This window comes from Malurus melanocephalus, unplaced genomic scaffold (genome assembly GCF_030028575.1).
Source record: "Malurus melanocephalus ecotype Western Australia unplaced genomic scaffold, MMel_1.1 scaffold_238, whole genome shotgun sequence".
NCBI classification, from domain to species: Eukaryota; Metazoa; Chordata; class Aves; order Passeriformes; family Maluridae; genus Malurus; species Malurus melanocephalus.
Genome location: NW_026623470.1, coordinates 782,737 through 799,513, shown reverse-complemented (window position 1 = coordinate 799,513; position 16,777 = coordinate 782,737). Strand labels below are relative to the sequence as shown.

General features: G+C 36.6%; 1 protein-coding gene across 1 annotated transcript in view; it reads left to right on the top strand.

Annotated features, from left to right (window-relative positions):
- RYR3 (ryanodine receptor 3) overlaps nucleotides 1-16,777 on the top strand; it is a 155,507-nt gene that overhangs the window by 68,414 nt on the left and 70,316 nt on the right. The window contains exons 39-46 of the mRNA XM_057375080.1: nucleotides 2,617-2,754; nucleotides 5,727-6,000; nucleotides 7,710-7,824; nucleotides 9,541-9,673; nucleotides 10,622-10,725; nucleotides 13,607-13,742; nucleotides 15,205-15,385; nucleotides 15,845-15,950. Coding sequence (XP_057231063.1) covers nucleotides 2,617-2,754; nucleotides 5,727-6,000; nucleotides 7,710-7,824; nucleotides 9,541-9,673; nucleotides 10,622-10,725; nucleotides 13,607-13,742; nucleotides 15,205-15,385; nucleotides 15,845-15,950 — 1,187 coding nt within the window. The remainder of the gene's footprint in view (nucleotides 1-2,616; nucleotides 2,755-5,726; nucleotides 6,001-7,709; nucleotides 7,825-9,540; nucleotides 9,674-10,621; nucleotides 10,726-13,606; nucleotides 13,743-15,204; nucleotides 15,386-15,844; nucleotides 15,951-16,777) is intronic.

Genomic DNA, 16,777 nt, shown 5'->3' with positions numbered 1-16,777 from the left:
ATGAGTAGGTCTGCAGATGTCTGAGTTGTGCTCCATCAGTTCACTTCTGAGGATATTGTATAAGACAGTATTAGAAGTCGTTAAAACCAGGGTTTGTATCTGTAAGGTTATTCTACCTTATAGGCAGAAATTTATTTGGTTTAGCATTATTTGTTTTTGACAATCTTCTTATAATTGTTACTCATCCTTGCTTCTAAGTGCTTACCAAAAACTGTTTCTTTCATTCCATCATTTTTCCTCCAAGTGTTWAAGTGAATAGTTAGTATCCTCCTATTTACTCCTCTTTCTCTCTGTTTTTATTACATCTATCATAATAAATTATTACAGCCATCTCTRTTGTCCAGTCACTTAGCCCTTGATCTGACCTCTGGTTTCCAAAGATTGGAAAGCATGCAGTACTGTAAGACTCCAGGATGGAGATTATGAAAAACCTACARCTTACTTGGATATGTCTTAACTCTGCAATCAATAAATTTTAACTTGAAATCTTGTGACCGGTATGATCATTGAGTTAGTTTAGCTCCTGATCACTGGTCATATTTCATGAGATGAAATACTAGTTTTTGTATGTGCTGGTTTTTTGTTTTTTGGTTTTTTTTTGTTTTTTTTTTTAGGGATGTACTTTTATTTCGTTTACTATGTTATAAATGTGTATCTTGAGTGAGAACTCAAGATAGAGAAAGTGCTGTCTCATGATTAAAATAGTTTAAAGATCCTATGGATTCTAAGCAAAACCATATTCGTTACCTTGTACAGATTTATCAGAGGTGGTCGCTGTGGTCGCTGAGGACCTTAAACGCTCCTCATTATCTGTGTCCTGGCTTGGTCCTGAAAATCAGTACTAAGCAATCACAGCTGCAGATTAAATGAATAGGAGTTCTGCTTGGAATGTTTAATCAGCTTTTTAGTACTAAGTATACTTTGCCATCTAAGTGGAAAAATATGTATGCAATCAAGTAATTAAAGGCTTCTTCATAATGAATATAAGCAAATAGTTACTCAGGCAGTCTTAATCCTAGCAGTCCTAACTGCGAGTGGTTAATTTTGCTGGCAAAATAATAGTCTTCTATCACACTTTTAAWGTGCAATTTCTTGGTTATGAAAAAACCAAACAAATTTGCTACGTATTTTGCTGCATAGTCTCGGATTGACACTTATCTGGGTTGAAACCATCTGTACCAGTGCACAGAGCTCTGCCACGTGAATGAAGCAATGTAGCAACATGAGACAGGCAATTTCTGAATGGGTTGCAACCATAGGAGGATGCAGAATGAACAATTAATGATATGGAACAGTAAATGAGACCCCATGTGGAGGAGCCACGGACCTYATCTACCCCATCCAACACGGTCTTAACTCATCCTCCCCAGGTCATTTCTTCTTGTATGCCCATTTCAGTTTCTCAAGAATTCTCCCAGTGTCTCTTCCTTGTGTCCAAGGCTTGCTTTTATTTAAATGCTAGATATTTTCTTCCTTCAATATCCTAATCTTCTCTCTCTTTCCTTTAATTACTGGCAAGGTTTCCCATTCTTACTTTTTTCAGACTGACTGTATCCTTTCTTCATTCTTAGCTTTTCATTTTGCCAAGCCAGTTTCACTTACCCTGTTTCTTAAATTCYGTATTTACTCTCCAATTTCAATCTTGACTTCTTTCATTCCCTCCCACTGCTTTTGAAGTTTTTCTTCCTAATCACTTAGGAATCAATCCTAGTCATAATTGCAACTCCCCCTTTGTAGCTGCCAGCAGCAAAGTTTCTCCAGCTTGATACCATGTCTGTTCTTTTATGTTAGTTAATTTTAAGTACCAGTTTTAGCCACTGCAGGTTATTCTTTTACCCACTGATTCAGGTTGTTTCTAGTGTCCTGCCTGAAAAACTTTTGTCAGTTTCTCTTTGACAAGCAAACTGCAAAATCTTGTATTCAGCTTGGCACAATTACCTCTGATCTGAAGGGAGCCTGCTTAGTTGTTCTTTGCTTCTGCAGGTAACACATGTTATCTGATGATCACTAAGAGGTGTGAAAGACTTTGAATGGTTTTGAAGCAGTGTAGTGAACTGGACTGTGTTAAACTACCTTGTTAAATGATATCCCATCTCAATGTATACATTGTCATGAAAAGCATTTATTGCCCATATAATCTCTAAATGTCTGCCTTCTTACAGCTTTAAATTCAGTTTATATGTTTATTTATCGCTGCTAAATATCTCAACTGAAAAATTGTACTGCATTTTAAGATACAGCCATACACTTCTTTCTTTAGCTTAMATTCTGCAATATGAAACAAAGGATCACGTATTTAATCAAATATGACTGTGACTCATATTTCATTGCCAAAGTAAACTCTTAAGAAAGTATCTCCTCTTTGGTCATAATAGTGAAAAATGACTGCTATAAATCTGAATAGAAGAAGTATGTGTACTGAAATGAATGTAATTTGAGGGGTGCTACTGGTCCTACATGTAAAAGCTCCTGGCCTTAAAACTTTTTCCTTTTTTCTGCATGAAATTTGCTGTTTAAAAAAAAAACCCTATTCCTTCAGATATTTTAATATAATTTAAATATTGAAGGAGTTAAACTTCAAAGTTTTGCTTCTAATCAGTTTTATTTTCTGCTAAGGCATTCCACTAGAAGAAGAGGAAGAGGAAGAGGAAGATTCCTCCTTGACTGGCAAACTCCGTTCATTAATGTACAAAATCAAAGGTCCACCAAAAGCAGAAAAACTGGAGCCTAAGGAAGAAGAAGAGAAAGCTCCTAGTAAGTTTTCTTTCCACACAAATACTTTCATGATGCAAGTGTTAAAGTTTTACACAGTAAACAGGAGTGTATTTTCTAACAAAATTTTATGGTGGACTGAAGAAGGAGACTATCTGATTAAGTTTATTCTACCTCTTTGAACTATTATTCTGCATACTGAACACCTCAGATACATTTTTAAACAAGAAGTTAAAATGAATGGAAGATTTTGCATCCAGATCATTAACTCTGGGGTTGAAAATTTACATATTCTTTATAAAGAAGTGAAAAAGGCTAATTGTGGCACAATAATCTAGACATAAGCATTCTAAAATTGGGAAGATTTAATTTCTATGGTTTGTTTTTTTTAATGTAAAAATTCTTCTTTAGAGCTGATCTCCATTTCCTTCTATTACCTGTTCTTAGGCTGCATATACACACAAACAGATAGACATACACATTAACACCCCAAACCACTTGTAATCACAGTTTTTTATTCTGAGCAGTATTACTGTATAGATACATTCCTATACCCTCTTCCATAACGTGCAAAGGGTGTTCTGTTCGTGGTCATACAGGTGAGATTGGTTCTGTGCTTGCAATTCCTCAAGCATCTGCATAAGCGTTTTGTTGAGCTCTGAGGAACTCACCTGACTTTCACTGCCACTGTGCTCATGTGCCCCGTGAGAACTCACCCCTGTGAAGGTGATGTGTGGTTTGAATCTCAAAAACCTGTCTTGGTTGTGGTACGTTTATGGGATATGTTTATGGGTTTTCAATCCTTAGTATGACTAGCAATGGTGAGGAATAAGCAAGGTGAAAAGACAAATTCCTCCAGATCTTTTTTTAGGACACATCTTTTTGCTGAGGTTTCTTGTTGCTTTCTGAATCAAGATTGGGTTTTCTAGCTCTAAATTTCTGTAACGCCATCCATATGTCACTGCAGGCTCCTCCAAGTCACTTGAGGTTGGTCTTGCAACCAATGATTGTTACTCCTTTTTCCAAGTTGCTCACTTTTGCAAAAAGCCCGTGTAGAGATGTGGAATGGTTAATTTGATTTCAGAATTAATAATTTCAACACAAGCATTGTGTTGAAATTAGACAGCAAAGTTATAAAATAACTCATGACATCTCTTACATGATCTGCTTGCCCAGAAAGCATTTAGAGTGTTTGTCCTGGTCTGAAAGCATATTTTGGTCTGTTAAGCTTGGTACTGTGTTGTAAATACATTAAATTTTATAATAATCTGATATGCTGCATGAAATGGGGCTTCATTCTCCAGTGACTCATCTGTTAGCATCTGCTTTCTGTTTAATGGGAGCAGCACCCACTCAGTATCTGGAAGTCTCATTTCTTCTCAAGCTTCCATGTGGATTCTATTGTCATGAATCAGGACGTACTCACTCCTAAAGCTCAGGGCACATGGTGTTTGGTCCTTGGAACAGAGCAGTTCATGTATTTCATGTTGTAGAKATTTGGGTCACAAGAAACAGAGGTTGGAAAAATGACCCTATAGTGTCTATTTTTCTAGAAATTTCAAATAATCTCTTCAGGCTTGGGCTTCTTCTTGGAGTGATGCACAGATCACTCAGCACAGATATGCACATGGATTAAGCCATTCAAAGGATGATGAAAAATTATATAAATATATTATATTATATACTCTGACTGTAACTGGMGACTCTGAGGTTTTTAGTCCATGTATACTTCCCCTTTACACACCAGGAAATTTGGAATTTGGATGTTAAAGGAAATGGATGTCTGAGGTACCTCCAATCCTCTTATGTGCAGGAAAAGGGGTGTGCAGTGTGTGCACCTGTTTCCAAGGTTAAAATTTCCAGCCTTGACTGTCTTGGCCTTGATCATACACACTCAGAGTGTGAATGCTCATAGGAAGGAACCATTTACTRGAAATAAATCTTCCTTTTCTCTAAGCATACATTCATTTCTAATCACAAATGGATTTTTACCCAGGTGAGGAATGCCAGAAATTTCAATGTAGTGCTAATGATGAATTGGTAAATTTTGTATTTAAAAACAAGTTAGAATGCTAAAAATAAACAGATAAAGGCAATGAATGACTGTTAATAATGATTGTAGGACTTTTTGTAACTATCAAGTCAAAATAGAGATAAAGTATGACATGCCACTRAGAGTAGGGCCATCTCTGTGAAGTGTAGAATTCCTTCCGACAAAATGAAAGCCTATATATTGAACAGAACCTCAGAATTAATGATGAGTTTGCATAAATACAATGTTAAGCAAACTAAGAAAGAAGAGGTAGCAATTGAAAGAATGGACACAAACCCCAATGGATCTGCACTATAAACACTTTTGTGATGGAAAGCGGGAGAGAGCTGTTCTTGCCATGGGAAGAACTTTGTGAAAGTCAAGGRCTATGTTTACTAGTAACAGAAGGAAGAAACTTGCACTGTTTTAAGACAGAAGATGATTTTTCCTCTTCTGCTTGATATCAAGAACAAACATTTGTTGTAACAACGACTGGAACATATCTCTAGTTTTAGGTAAGTTTCCTAAACTTTGGGCTCAGCAAAATTGTTTTCAGCATCATTGAATGTCTACAACAGAAGTGCTACAAGCAATATGGATTGTGCAGTTCCAAACAATAAAATGTTTTTAGAAAGTGACTTGATATAGAAATGAAGGATAAATTAAAACTCTAAACACAACATTTAATTTACAATTATGATTCTCAGAGTCACGGTCACCTAAAAGGTTTTCATTGTCAACAGTGCTGGTATTGACTTSAGCCCTAAGTAGATGTTTATTGTTTTCTGTCTCTCAAGAACATTATACTTACCTTGAAAGATCTGAAAGTTTCTTTTGCAATTTAAAAATCCTGTTCAGTCTGCTTGTGGTTTTTTATTCTATTTTACAACTGTCTTGTGGTCTACTCTTCGGTATTTTGCTACAATACATGTTAYTGACATTTTTTGTGGAAGCTAGTAATATTTTTACTTTTTACTTTTAGCTACACTGAAAGAACTCATATCCCAGACGATGGTGCGCTGGTCCCAGGAAGATCAGATCCAGGATCCTGAGTTAGTCCGGATTATGTACAGCCTCCTTCGCAGGCAGTACGACAGCATTGGTGAGCTGCTGCAAGCCCTGAGGAAAGCCTACACCATCAGCGCTGCCTCCGTGAAGGATACCATTAATCTGCTSGCAGCGCTGGGCCAGATTCGCTCACTTCTCAGTGTGAGGATGGGAAAAGAGGAGGAATTGCTGATGATTAATGGATTAGGGTATGCAAATTAACAGAATTTCATTTTTAAGTTGGCATGAAGATTTTTGTTTTGTTAGCAAATCCTATAATTTTAATCCTGATGAAAATTTATGTTGTGCTGAAGTGTAAGTATGTACCAGAGATTTACATTTTCACATATATTTCCAAGGTGGTTCCAGCTGATCTCTCTAACAATATAAAAGGGTCGAAGTTTCTGTGAACTAAGGTATTATCTAAAGAAAATGGACTCCTTTCACTACAGTTAAGCCTAATATTTAAATCCTCATTAAAGTACATGTTTTAGGAGCTCTGGAGGAAAAGGTCATTGATTTTTTTTTGCTGGTGTCTACCTATGCTGCATTTTTCCTAAACTTAAATGTTCCATGTATGAGTGAATAAATTTGCTGGTGTCTTTTCAACTGGAAATTCAAAAGAATTTTCCTTTATATGACACCTGATGATGTGAGAATATTTTCTGCACCTTTGCTATAAAATTACCTCTGTTAAGCAGTGGTGTTATGGTGCATGCCTGCATATCTTTTGTTCCTCTCATGTGGATAAATGCTGGTCAGGCCAGTTATTGTTGGAAGGAAAAGAAAATTGCAGCAAGTGAATTACTTTGATTAACATGGGACATTTAGAAAGAGAGAAAATTATAGCATTGTTACCTGAGAGCTGCATAGCATTGTTACCTGTAGTTGTGTTTCTTCAGGAATGTTAAGCAATTTCTCTCATTTACAACAACTGTAAGAAAGTTCTACTAATCTTACTATTTCAATGTAAAAACTGTACTGATTTTTTTGAAATTGTAAAGASTAATCTCTTCATTTGGTTTGATCAAGTCGTGGCAATGACTCATTAGGCAGTATGTGACAGTATTACCCAGTTTGTCCCTGATGCTGAGTTTGTAAATTTGCTGAGAATTATATGAAGGATAAAGGATAATTTTTGCCTAAACATGGTATGTATAATGATACTTTCCAAGAAGTGCTGTGTTGACAGCCATCCATTCTATTTTCTGTATTTTGTTAAAGCAGGCATGATGCCTGTTAGTTGCCATGTGTTTTTAACAGGTTTTCCCAAAATGTTAGAAATCCCTGGATTCTRTTGAAATCTAATCTCTGGATTGTACTGAAACACATAAATTGCATTCTGGATTGTGAAACCAATATAGCAGATTGTAGAAAATGTTGAGAGAATGACGGAGAGAATGAAAAAGTACAAACAGTCCTTTATAATGGAAMTGTATGCCTCTTTACTTCGGACTGAATTTGGAAATATTAATTAAATACAGAAAAACAGATAACCTTGAATACTTGAATACTAAGTCTATTTATTGTCTTTGCTGAAATATGACTGATTTGGTTTCATTTTCTTGATCCCCATTATCAACTTAAAATATAACAAAACATATTCTTTTCCGCTAAGAACATCACAGAATATTTTTTTTTGTTTAAACACAACAGATGGTAGTGTTAGAGAAGAAGAAATGCCTTCTTGAAATAATTAAGAGGGTAATATTCTTATTATGAAGAAATTATGASAATTAGAGGAATAACAGCATGTTGAAATGTGAAGCATTTTCTTCTTAGGTGTTCTTATATTATGCTGAATTCTAAWTTGATATTATGTTAATACAATGAATACATGCTTCTGAAATCTCTAAAAATGCATCAACTTAAGTTGATATTTCTTAAAAATGAATTGTTGTCTTTTCTTCCATTTTAGGGATATAATGAACAACAAGGTGTTTTATCAGCATCCTAACTTAATGAGAGTCTTGGGCATGCATGAGACTGTTATGGATGTGATGGTGAATGTGCTTGGAGGAGATAAATCTCAGGTAATTTCATCACAGTTTTGTTGTGTGTTTTGCATTTGGAACCTCTTCAAATATATATCAGGATGTTCAAGAAGTGAACCAAGTATATCCCATGTAAGCTAGATTTTGCTTGTCCAAATTGAAATATTTATTGATGATAAAAGTAGAATATTTTTATAGTACTAGAGGGAGAAGCCCAGTAGTCTAGGACTTGATTTTTAAAACCTGAGATGTTACAGGTGTTTCTCTTTTAATAGAATTTTAAAATGTTTTGTTCTTRAGTTAAATATATACTTTAGTTGCATTTATTGGGGGTGTAGCTCTGCTAGGAAGATTCACCTCTTCATCTTAGATGAAGTGTTACTACCATGAAATAATAACAAGATACTAACAAAAGCTTAAATTTTAATGCTCAAATCCATGTTCTTGATTGAGCACAAATTTTCTTGCAGTTCTCTTCTCTTAGTGTTATGGTTGAATATATAAATACGTTATTTTAAAGGCAGAGTGGCATAAATTTTGAGAAGCCTAACTGAAAATTTTCACTACTGAAGAAAGTGAGAAGTGAAGCGTGCATATTTCTTTCTTCTCTGCTTATGACTGATGTCTTTATCCTGTTGCCTCCATCACAAATAGAGGGGTCTCCTCTGATCCCAGTATTGCTTACCTAATTTTCTTTTGCCTGGACACTCATTCTTCTAATGTATTTGGAACAATTTTCAGCCCAGTTTACTACTTTTTTATATTTTCTCTTAATTTCAATTTTTCATGATTCTATGTGCAGCTGCACCACTCTTTTTTTGCTTCCTTGGCTATTTAGCTCACATAATTCTCTCAAATGCATACACATTCAATCTGCCTATACCACTGCAGTTTTACAAAGTATTCACATGCCAGTTTTAGTTTTTCTGTTTCGTTTCAAGGCAAGTTACAATTAATTTAAAAACTATTATTACTTGGCTAATTTTATTTTGCTACACCTAGGACATAGAGCCAAAGCTAATCAAAAACCCCTGAAACCCAAAACAGTGACAACCCCCCYATGCCTTCTATTTAAAATGGTTTCATAGAAAATTTTAACACAGATCTACAAAAATGCTTTACAGAAATTACCATTATATCCTTCAAAGAAATGCAGACTTAGAAAACTGCATCGTAACCTGATGTCATGCCGTTAAATGTGTCTGGCCACCCAAAATACTCTGTTTTAGGTCTCTGTCTTTATTATTTGCTTGTATATAGTTGATATGTCAAGAACATTTCTTTCTTTTTAGTGTTGTAGYTTCAAGAGATGGAATGAGTAATCATGAAATGTAGTCTCTGGTTCAGGGATTGGACATTTTTCTAGGTTGTGGCAGCGGATTTTTTGRGCTCCAGCCTCTTATAATAAGTTATTTAATCTTGAGGCTGTATTGAGGCTTGTATTGCCTCTGAAGGAATGGTGGGAAGATAAAACTTGTCAGTTCAAACCGATATGTCGCCTATAGTCTAGTGCAAAATGATTTTTCAACATTTCTGGAGTCTACTGCAAAGTGATTTTTCAATATTTTAATGGCCAAATGAATGTGAAAGCTAAAAGGAAATGTGGGTCCTTTCCTAAGTTAGAACCAAAGCAACTGTCAGTTGCTTATCACCTTGGTAACTTCACGATACTTTCCTTGTTAGGAGCGCAGGAAGAAGAACTGGAACAGATTGGTAATTAACATATTTCACTGCTTTGTCAACTTTCTTCTTCAGCAGATCGCTTTTCCTAAGATGGTGGCAAGCTGTTGTCGATTCCTCTGCTACTTCTGTCGCATTAGTCGTCAAAACCAAAAGGCCATGTTTGAGCATCTCAGTTACCTACTGGAAAACAGCAGTGTTGGACTGGGTAYGCCACGCAGCTGCAACAGCTAAGAGCAAGAGGAGGAGCAACTGTGCAATCACAAGACTAGTGTCTAATTAAAATAGCAAGCTAAAACATGCTTAAACCACCTTGTGGTTCCACCTTTCCACTTGTTTTCATGCTTATGTGTCTATGAATTGTACTCGAAAACAGAATAGTCTGAATCTGTGTTTTAAGAGACYTTGAAAAAATTAGTATTAAACATACAGTTTGACATTTTTCCCATTGAAAATAGCTGTTGTTTGAAATCTAAGCTTAAATTCACCATTCATGGTGCTTGCCTGTTTCATCTTGTTTAATTTTCCTTGCCTGTGCTGTTTAGGCTACTGAAGTAAATTTCACATTTTTTCTTTTGAACACTGAATGTATGTTTTTTAACGCATGTACATTAGATTTTGTAGCACAATGAAAATTGAACTGGCTAGATAGATAATAATAAGATATGGCAAGGCAAGATAGCTTGGCATTTCACAGTGATTTAGTTGTTCATGCCTGCCCTTGGTCATAATAAACACAGAAAATGAGAAAAGATTAAAGAAGGAAAACAGGTAACTGAAGCTTGAAATGTCTCTTTGTGCTGAACATAGGCATGTTTTAAAATCTTGAAATTCTTGTGCAGAATGACATAGTTAAAGAAATAGTATTCCTCTGATTTGCTGTATTGTTAATACTGATTTTTTAAAATCTGCATTTAAAATAAGTGTGGTTGAGAATGTTTACAGATACGGATGTGAAATCAGAAAAAAAAAAAAAATCAGCATTTATTTTCACATTATTGAAAACAGTTGACCATGTTCTTGAATGAAGAACTGCCCTAAAATGTACTGTGAATAGATTTATGTTCCAGATTCCAGCGTGATTGCTGCCCTCTGCTGCACGAATGTGATTGCTGCAAATTCCGTTTCATTCTCGTTTATTTACTTTCTTCTGCAGCTTTTCCTTCAATGAGGGGTTCGACACCGCTCGATGTGGCAGCAGCCTCTGTAATGGACAACAATGAGCTGGCACTCGCATTGGAGGAGCCAGATCTTGATAAGGTAGGTGGTCACTCTGATTTATTCACCCATTTATTAAATGAGGTACTTGTGCTAGAAGGGTTTAAAATGCCAAGTTTGGTCATAGTAGTCCTTGGATACAATGCCCTCAGAAATACCTGCTCTAGGTATGTGCTGTTCCAAGGTAAGGTTCACTGAGCAGTTTTTTCCCTGATTTTTCTTTATGCTCATCGAGAATCACAGCAAACGAGACTTATTCCTGTCTTCTTCATCCTTTCAGTATTGGTGTCAGGTAGAAAGGACAAGAAAAAAGACATGAAACAGAAATATCAAGAAAGGGTGTTCGGGGAGGAAAAAACTGAGAATTAAGAGGAGACTGGTAAAAAAGGACACAGGACTTTTGGCTTAAATAGAGATTTGTGGGGACGGGTGTTAGAGCTAAAAGAATGGAAGGGCAGGTATCTGGAGAGGAAAGGTAGAGCAGAATAGTAAGGTAGTTACAGTGGGAAACTGAATCCAGGACTATGAGTCTTTGGCAACAGTTAAGAATAAAGGGGAATGTGGGGAGAGGCAGGATGAACTAGAAAGTGTGGTAAAATATACAAAATGGCATGAAAGTTCTTTGTATATCACAGGAGGAAAACAGATTTAGAGACTGAAGATGGGTGCACAGTCAGAAGAGGAGGAAAGTGGGGAAAGGAAGTTTTACGTGCTGTCAGAGTACTGGGGTACAGGTTTAATATAAATGGAGGGAATAGTTAAGCACCTAAATGATAACTTAGCCCAGGGAAAATCTCTGTGTTTRTATGTAAGTATTAGAGAATCCGGTGATGGGAGTGGAACTGGTTGTGGGACTGTTTGTCATCAGCATATGGAGTGGGAGAGGAAAAGTTGTGAAATATAAATGGCCATATTACAGCTAGGGAAGCTAGGGAGGACAGACAAGAATGAGTGGAAAGGCTGTGAGACAGCACAGCAATACACTTACTAAGCAATATGCTGTAGAGAAGAATTAGCGATTTGCTCCTGCAAATTTGCTGAATGTACTCTGTCGTGTCATTAATAAAAAATTAAATGGTATTTATGTCAATCCTTGGGATACAACACTAGTGACTGTAACGCTACCAGTGACTCTCTTATATTTTCATGGAAAATACTAAACTGAATGTCACTAAAACTGAATTTCACTGTTGACAACATTTCTCATTTACTGATTGCTGACCTTGAAATGCTTGGCACTGTACAAATGCTGCATGCTTAAACAGTAACGGGTATCGCTGTAACATAGTAAATATTTTATGCTGAAAAGATCAGGCTCTATGTGTCTCAGACAGGGCTTCTCAAATTCATTAGTCATTTTAGCTGTAAGAGTCCTAATGGATTGGCTSCACCTTAGGTGTTCTAAATAACTAGAAAAAAACTAATGCTGGCTGGATATTAGTTGTCAAATGTGACAGACACCCTGTTCACAGAGTGATACAGAATTTCTGTGTGACTAAAATGATACTGTAAAAACTGTGTGCAAAGTTATAAATTACACGTAGACAACTAAACTTTTGAACTTCTGCTATCGCAGATTTAAACTCTTTTTACTGTAAATGTGGTGGAGACAGAGGATTGCACAATAAATGCATCCCCTGGCTTCATGACATACTGTAGTAAACTGAATAGATTAAAACTTTATGGCTTGGAGGTAACRTTGTAAAATCTTAGAAGAAAAAGATTTGTTCCACTGGTTTTCTCAATTTTATATGAGCTCCATTTCTGGACTCCTACAAGTATTTATTCACTTAAATCTTCTGAATGAATGCTTGAAAACTCTCAAGTCCTGTTAGGAATTAMATCCTTTTTCCACAGAGTGCTCTGAGTAAATTCCTTACTGCATACTACAATAAGCAAATTTTTCACATCAACCCGTTTTTCTGCTGTTGCAGCCTTTTGGAGGCAATTTATATACTGTATCAGTGGACATATAATTCTTCTTCTAAATTCCTAACTTTTTCTCTCYTAGGGCATTGGATAATGACTAATTATAATCTTATCATATATTTCTCTTTTGCCATTAATTTTTGGCTGCCTACCATTTAAAAAAATTATGCTTTGTATCTTCTTTGACAAGTTCATGGAAGATTCTTTATGTMCATTGCCTACTTTAGGTGCAATAACCATGCTCACATATTGTCCTTTGTGTATTCCAAATAAAATAAAATATCACGTTTGTGCAGTTATCTGCAAATTTCCTTTTAGATGAATGAGAAATTATTTGGTACATTKAAGAAATTCAGTTTACTGTAATTAAAGAAGTTTGTCATAATTTCTCAAAGATWTCCCTTAGTTTAGGATACTCTTCTTGATAAGAAATGCTGTTARAAATCCATGTATTACCAAAAGTTTTTAATCTTTCTGATTTCAGACTCTTAAAACTGTTCATTCATGTTTATCAGTCTTCTGAAAAATATGATGGATTTAATATCAATTACAATTAGAATTACWGTATATAAACTTTTGATGGAAGCTTTATTTTGCTATTGTAGCAAATTAACCATACATGATTATTGATATGATTTTTTAAATTGTTCAATAGTATTTTAGCTGTTGTGTATGTACTGTCAAAAAGACCTGGATTCTACAGGACTTTATTCTTCTTTTCCTGTTCCGCATTTGTTGTCATGATTCTAATTTTTGTGTCATCAAATTATTGGGTAACTTCAGAAGTAAAGAGTGCTAGGCTTTTTTTCATTTAAAAAATGAAGCAAAAAAGTATGACTGACAAAATAATGAGCTATGTTGGTAGATTCTTAGGTGAAATGCCCAGTATATAAAAAACCTTGTGATTGAAAAAAAATACTATGCTTATTTTTGTTGATAGCTATTTTTAGAAATCTATTTCTAAGCATATGAGTAAATTGCTTCTGTACTGCAGGTTGTTACGTACCTRGCAGGTTGTGGCCTGCAGAGTTGTCCAGTATTGCTGGCTAAAGGATATCCAGACATTGGATGGAACCCAATAGAGGGGGAACGATACCTGTCATTCTTACGATTTGCAGTTTTTGCTAACAGTAAGTCTAATTTCCTGGCATCCAAATTTCATCAAAAGGTTTCCTCTAAATTAATTTCCTAACATAAAAATATGTTAAATCTGGAGAGAGGTTAATGCATACTCCTCTCATTACAAGCATAAGATTGTTGGTGTATGCTGATTATTGTAATTTTTTTCTTTAATCTTTATAGTTGTATTTTTTCTTAATTATTTTGCAAATCACATAACTGAGTGGATTAATCTGTAGCCATGGCAGTAAATCATRTTAGGAAGACCCGGAATGGGGGTTACATCAATATGTTTGTGCCACTGCTCAGGGAGAAGRGTCTTTCCCGTGCTCTAGCAAGGGGTCCCKCCCATGGGAGACAGTTCTCCATGAACTTATCCTACGTGAGTCCATCACTCAGGCAAAAAATCTGCACAAACTGATACAATGTGGGTCGCTTTTCCACGGGGTGCAGCCCTTCAGGGYAGGCTGCCCCAGTGTGAGTTTYCCACAARTCTTAYCAGGAAMCCTGCTCCAGAGTGGGCTCCYCTTCAGGTCCCTGCCAGGACCCTGCCYAGCACGGGCCTCCCACACGGTCACAGCCTCCTTGACACCCACCTGCTCCAGTGTGGGCTCCTCCAGGAKCTGCAGGTGGATCTCTGCATTCCCATGGTCATCCATGGGCTGCAGGGGCACAGCTGCTTCACCATGGTTTGCACCATGAGCTGCAGTGGAATCTCAGCTCCTGCTGATTTTGGTGACTCCTTCACTGACCTTGGTGTCTGCAAAGCTGTTCGTCTCACATGTTCTCACCCCACTCTTCTCTGGACACAATAAAATCTGCACAATAACTTTTTTTTCTGCTTAAATATGTGATCACAGAGGCATTACCACYATTTCAAATTGGCCCAGCCTTGACCAGTGGCACACCCATCTTGGAGCCACCTAGGACTGGCTCTGCTGGATACGGAGGGAGCTTTTGGCAGTTTTGCACCCCTAGAGCCCTCTTCACCCCTTTTCASCCCTTTCATCCCAGTAGCCCCACCACTACCTAAACCTGGCCATKCAAACTCAATGCAGATTGCATGCACAGCTTTTCCTCYCTGTCCTACAGTCATCAGCTCAATCTATGACTTGTCATATCTTCCACTTCCTCTCTGTCCTTCCTGCTCATCCCAGTAACAGACTTCTTGCCTCTTGGGAATGGCAGCCCTTATAGCAGAAGGATTAGTCTCTGCCAGAAAATTAACGTTCTAAAGTGAACCTTTATGGATTGAGTGTAGTAAAAGTTTGCAAGGCAAGTCAAACTGGCAGTTTTAAACTTCAGTATAGTTTTGATAAAGTATATCCAGTGCTGTCAACTCAAAAAATCTTGTTTTCAGCCCTTATGATGAGGATTTGTTTTGTATTTTGTAATACTTAGGAAAATGAAGTTTTCTTCTGATTCAAGGATACCTTTCTARGGAAAATACTTGTACTGCTTTTTGGTCCTCAGGTGAAAGTGTTGAGGAAAATGCAAGTGTTGTTGTCAAGCTCCTTATTCGAAGGCCAGAGTGCTTTGGGCCAGACCTTAGGGGCGAAGGAGGAAATGGTTTGCTGGCTGCTATGCAGGAAGCCATCAGGATCTCAGAGAATCCTAGTCGTGACCTTCCTTCCCAGGCATATAAAAGAGAAGGGTAAGTAAATGTGAATGCTTRTTTGGTAAATGAGGGTTTAATAGCTGGTTCAATCATGCTTGCAGGATGTGGATAATAGACCCTGTTGTGTGAGGCATTGTGCAAACACAGAGCATTAGAGATTCACATCCACAAGCAGTTGTCATATGGTATTCATAAAGCATTAGTGAGATAAAAGCGGAATAAGAGTTGCAGAGAAAAAAGCCTGAAGGACARAGCAAATGAGAAGACTGCTGTGGAATGAAGCTGAAGTTAAGTAAAAGAGGAAGGTATAAGGCTCATGTGAAGTCAGCCATTACAGTTTGACTGCATGCTTACCCTGGGGACAAAAACCCTGCAGTCTGGAGCCAAAGGAATGAGTATGTCRATGAACAGTCTCCGGATCACGTCTCTAGCTCCAGAGAAGAGCTATAAACTTAGATCAGCAAAAAATGCTCACTCTTAGTTTTTACTTTTTAGTGATGAGGAGGAGGAGGAAGAGGAAACCGTGCACATGGGAAATGCAATCATGTCATTTTACTCAGCTCTCATTGATCTACTTGGGCGCTGTGCACCAGAAATGCATGTAAGTTCATTTCACCACTTGCTCAGAAAWCAGGAGATTTGTAAACATAATTGTGCATGTCTAACTAAACCTTCCTCTATTCAAAGGCTTCTGCCCTTCAGAAGGTAGACTATTGCTTCTTGTTTTATCTAGGTGAATGTATTCCCTGCAAGCTGTTTAGAAAGAACCATGGTCTTTTGATTCCTTTATGCTTTTATATTTGTCTACAATTTTGATAATTTTTACATATGAGTTACAAGTGTTGCATGATTAAGTGACCAGTATAATAACTTCTGATATCGACTCTTTACTATTCTCTAGGAAACCCTAAAATAATTTTATAAGAATCTGATACAGAGCTGGTTTTTTTTTGTGCATTGATAAAATATGGTGCCCACACCATATGAATAGATGAAAAATAACTGTTTCAACTGTAATGCCTGTAACAGCCCATGGAAGGCTTGGTTTTCATTAGACTGACTGTTGCTTGTCAGTGCTTAAAAYTCTTTAAAAGCTTAAACTTTATGTATCTTCATAAAATAAGAGGAAGAATTTTGGCTTTTAGCCAAATTTTTCTATTACAGCATTTACTATTGCAAAAGCTATGAAGTTTGTTAGCTAAATGTAGCTCTTTATTGCCAGAGACAGTAGTTTCATGTTGTGAAAATTACTGGTAGAGATTTTCTAACACCTGTTTTCTGCTAGAAGTTGAAAGGAATTGCTCACCTCATTGTAAATGCCTTTTGAAGTTTTTGCAGCATAGAAATAGCAGAAAAGTAGATAAATAAATCACACAGGTCTGCATCCATTCGCAGTGTAAAAAAGCTAGCTTAAAACCTGTCACCATG